Below are 4,427 nucleotides of genomic sequence, written 5' to 3' on the forward strand. Positions count from 1 at the left end.
CGTTGTTGTGCTATGAAGGATACTTTAACCACGTTGTTGTGTTATGAAGGATACTTTAACTATGTTGTTGCGTTCTGAAGATACTTTAACTACGTTGTTGTGCTCTAAAGATACTTTAACCACGTTGTTGTGTTTTGAAGATACTTTAACTAAATTTTTGTGTTATGAAAATACTTTACGTTGTTATGCTCTGAAGATATTTTAGTTACTTGTGTTTTGAAGATACTTTTAGTTGTGTTCTGAAGATACTTTAAGCACACATTTGTCTTATCAAGATACTTTTACTACTTTGATGTGAATATATTTTAACCACGTTGTTTTCTTATCAAAATACTTTAAATACTATGTTGTATTTTGAAGATACTTTAACTATGTTTTTGTGTTCTAAAATTATTTAAAGTTCTTCAGGTGCAGTCCGTTAACAATGACTTTCAAGTATTTTTCGGTATAGATGACTTTTTGTTTGTTTTTTGCTTAATGTGTTAAACGAAGTGGTGATAGTAAATGTATGTCTGATAGCATTCTGTTTCAAACAGCATTGTACATGTATAAAGCGTTAAGCCTAAGAATTGTTTTACATTCCAGATTTATCGGATATGTTTCACGGAAGTGATAACTAGCGGTCCAAAGTTAAAAGGAAATGGGTCTTTCCCAGACTCGCCTATACTACAGTGCCATTGGCTCAAATACGAGGTTAAACCAGACTGTACATGCCACAACAGTACAAGGCGCTTGTTCCTCTATGATTTACTGTATCAAAGCGGATTGTTTCTAGAGTGTAAGAGGAAAAAATACTTTAAGTGCGTTGTTATCTTATCAAGATACTTTCACTACTTCGTTGTGCTTTGAAGATATTTTAATTAAGTTGCTGTGTCCTGAAGATACTTTAACTACGTTGTTGTGTTCTGAAGATACTTTAACTACGTTGTTGTGTTCTGAAGATATTTTAACTACGTTGTTGTGTTCTGAAGATACTTTAACTACGTTGCTGTATTCTGAAGATACTTTAACTTCGTTGTTGTGTTATGAAGATACATTAACTACGTTGTTGTGTTATGAAGATACTTTAATTACGTTGCTGTTTTGAAGATACTTTAATTACGTTGTTGTTTTACGAAAGATACTTTAACTACGTTGCTGTGTTCTAAAGATACTTTAACTACGTTGCTGTGTTCTGAAGGATACTTTAACTACGTTGCTGTGTTCTGAAGATACTTTAACTACGTTGCTGTGTTACGAAGGATACTTTAACTACGTTGTTGTGTTACGAAGGATACTTTAACTACGTTGTTGTGTTACGAAGGATACTTTAACTACGTTGTTGTGTTATGAAGGACAATGGAGAAAGACAAGAGAATAACTGACTACTTCAGTGAAAATTTCTCACCGATTAACATACTTTTCTGTTTGTAAAGGTTTGACATTAGACTTAGCTAGTATGCCACTACTGGAAACTGACGGCAGCGAACACCTTGAGTACAATATAAGCCAAGAAGGAAACGCTACGTTTTCCTCAAACAAGTACGACAATATTACACTGAGTGACCCCGGTCAATCCAATATAACCAAAGCGATTGTAACTTTATTCCATGAATATCCGCCTGCTTTGCTTAGCTTTGGAGCTGCGTGCTGCATTGTTTTCTCTATCATTGGAATCCCAGGGAACCTGATCTCTATCGGGGCACTGGCTCGAAGTCCGCGGCTTAGAAATGCCACAACAACGTTTATTATCAACCTATGTGTTGCAGATGCCATCTTTTGTGCTTTTTCTATCCCTCTTTCGGCCTCAACGTTCCTCAGACGTAAATGGGTTCACGGAGATGCGTTATGTGTGCTCTTTCCATTAATTCGATATTCCAACGTCGCCGTATCCTTATTATCTGTTGTGGCAATAACAGTTAATCGTTACGTCCTTATAGTTCATCCACAAAAGTATAAAAGCATTTACAAAAAACACTGGATTGCGATTATGGTGGCAGCAATCTGGCTGTTTTCTTTCATCTGTCTTCTCCCTCCTCTTCTTAACGTTTGGGGAAAATTTGGATTTGACCCCACTGTCGGAACTTGTACTATTCTGAAGGTTAATGGTCGTTCACCAAAAGTTTTCTTGTACGTGTTTGCTTTTGTCTTGCCATCTGTAGCTTTTGTCATCTGTTACTCTCGAATATTTTGCGTCGTTCGAAAAGCTCATAAAAATATCAAAGAACGACCAGACAACACTAGAACTGAAGGAGGCCCAAAGTCACCGAGGATATTACTTCAACAACTCCGAGAAAAATTCCACCCGTCATCAGAATTTTCTGGTAAAAGGAAAAAAGAACTAACCAAAGACATCAGGCTTCTGCGAATGATTCTGGTCATCTTCTTCACTTTCGTCATTTGTTATCTTCCTGTAACTATAATTAAAATAACTAGAAAAGAGGATGACCTACCAGTGATCAACATTCTGGGCTATGTCTCAATTTATTTTAGTTCTTGTATCAACCCCATCATCTACGTCTTGATGAGTCAAGAGTACAGACAAGCGTACAAAAAATGTTTCAATTGCTCCAAAGATCTTACCAGCAGTAGCAGTTCTTAATAACTTCCATTAATGTAACTTATTTTACAAGACTTTTTTCTTTTTTTTTAAGAACATGATCAAAGGAAAAAAAGTTCATGTTTGAGTTTCTTTTGAATTTACCTGATCTTTAGTCTTAGATTATAAGATGTTGTTTTTTTATCTTTATCGCCGAAAATTTGTGTTATTAATCAGTACATTTATAAATTTTCAAATATGGCATCGTTAAAGAACTTTAAATGAAACTGTAAGGAATGTATGGGCCTAACACGCTTAGTGGTTAGAGCATTTCACTCGCCATCTGTAGGCGAATGTGCTCGCCCCTTTAGCCGTGGGGCGTTATAATGTGATAGTCAATCCCAGTATTCATTGGTACAAGAATAGTCCAAGAATTGGCGGTAGGTGGTGTTGACTAGCTGTCTTCCCTCTAGTCTTTAACTGCTAAATTAGGGACGGTTGTCTGGAGAGATGGGCGCCACCAGGTAATTCTGCCTGAGACCTGAAATTTACTGATGATGCATCAACATCTAAGGTGCCCCAACAGTCACAAGCTGCATCGAGACTAAAAAAAAATTGAATGGATGGAGTTGCTACTAGCAAAACAAATGGATTAACTCTTCGGTTCAAATGATAAGAACACCAAATTTGTTCCAGTTGGTGGCGACATTTTCTTAAACATTGCACGTTAGCACCTAAGTAGAAACTTTCAACGTTGATTTTGTAGATTTAACAGTGTAGGAGTACAATGTCAACAGTATTTTGATTAGTTAAAAATTACACCATTAGCTTTAGCTGATTGGTTAACCCTCTATTTATCAAGAACACTTGCTTGCTAATTGGTCAGCGCGCTGGTTGACAAAAATATTTGCTCCTCGTGCCCCCGTTTGACTGTTTTTTTTATTCCTCTGGAGATGCTTGTATATATTTTTCTGAGATAAGATATGATGTGTGGTTTTACACGATGTTATTTTGTCATTATAACAAAAATTGTTAACATTGTTACCCAAAATCGTTTTGTTGACTTCAACAACACTTTTCTAAAAGTCCGCAAATAGTGGTTATAAGTCTTTCAGGTTTGTGTATAACAAACCAAACTAATTCGTAGTGTATGTTACTGGTAGCAAGTTAAACTTCCTTATATACTTCTCAGTGACTATTGTAACTTTGTGTGTCTCGAGTAAATTAGATTAGACTTATTACTAACTTTTTTACGGCCGACACTAAAAATATATTCATTTCTTGTTAAATGTGTCCGGATTTTGGGGACTAAAACCTTTACAAAGAAGAATATAAGACCACGTTTCGAAAGAGCTCAGTGTTCGTTCAAGTTATGATTTTGCATGAAATATTTGATGGTGTTTCACAGTATAAAATTTGTGTATTTTATCAACATTTGTTTTAAAAAGATGTTTCAGTTTTTTGGATAATGGGATTTCAGATCCTGAAAAAATGGAGAGGGGTAGTATATACTAATTTTTCAGTATTTTAGTTTGCTTTTCTGGGCTCCGATTCTAATTTAATCTTTTAAGGAGCATACGTCATGGATCGTCTGCTGACAGCCAGACTTATGGACAAAATAAAAATAATATAATGAAGAAGGATATTTATAGATCGTTAATATTTTACTTTTTTAAGTAACTAATGAATAATAATGACATATTTGGTCATCACGCAATTCAATATGGGTTGAAATATAAAACTTTAAAAAAACAATTTGTTATATTTCGACAATTTCTGGATTACATAAAGAAGGTTGTACATTATCTTTCAGATCCACCATTTTTGTGTTATTCGACAAAATGATCGAAAAATTTTGTACTTACAAACTAAAAGTTCCGAATTGAGCAAATAAATATAAAGCTTGTTT

The 4,427-nt window shown here is 34.9% G+C and overlaps 1 protein-coding gene across 1 annotated transcript; it reads left to right on the forward strand.

Moving 5' to 3' along the window:
• Window positions 1–694: 694 nt before the first annotated feature.
• LOC106468601 (G-protein coupled receptor moody-like) lies at window positions 695–4,427 on the forward strand. The gene is made up of 2 exons (XM_022396949.1): window positions 695–881; window positions 912–4,427. Exon 2 carries the CDS (start codon window positions 1,439–1,441, stop codon window positions 2,579–2,581), a length of 1,143 nt encoding a protein of 380 aa, XP_022252657.1. The 5' UTR covers window positions 695–881; window positions 912–1,438; the 3' UTR covers window positions 2,582–4,427.

The sequence above is a fragment of the Limulus polyphemus genome, unplaced genomic scaffold, assembly GCF_000517525.1.
Source record: "Limulus polyphemus unplaced genomic scaffold, Limulus_polyphemus-2.1.2 Scaffold3072, whole genome shotgun sequence".
In the NCBI taxonomy this organism is placed as follows: domain Eukaryota; kingdom Metazoa; phylum Arthropoda; class Merostomata; order Xiphosura; family Limulidae; genus Limulus; species Limulus polyphemus.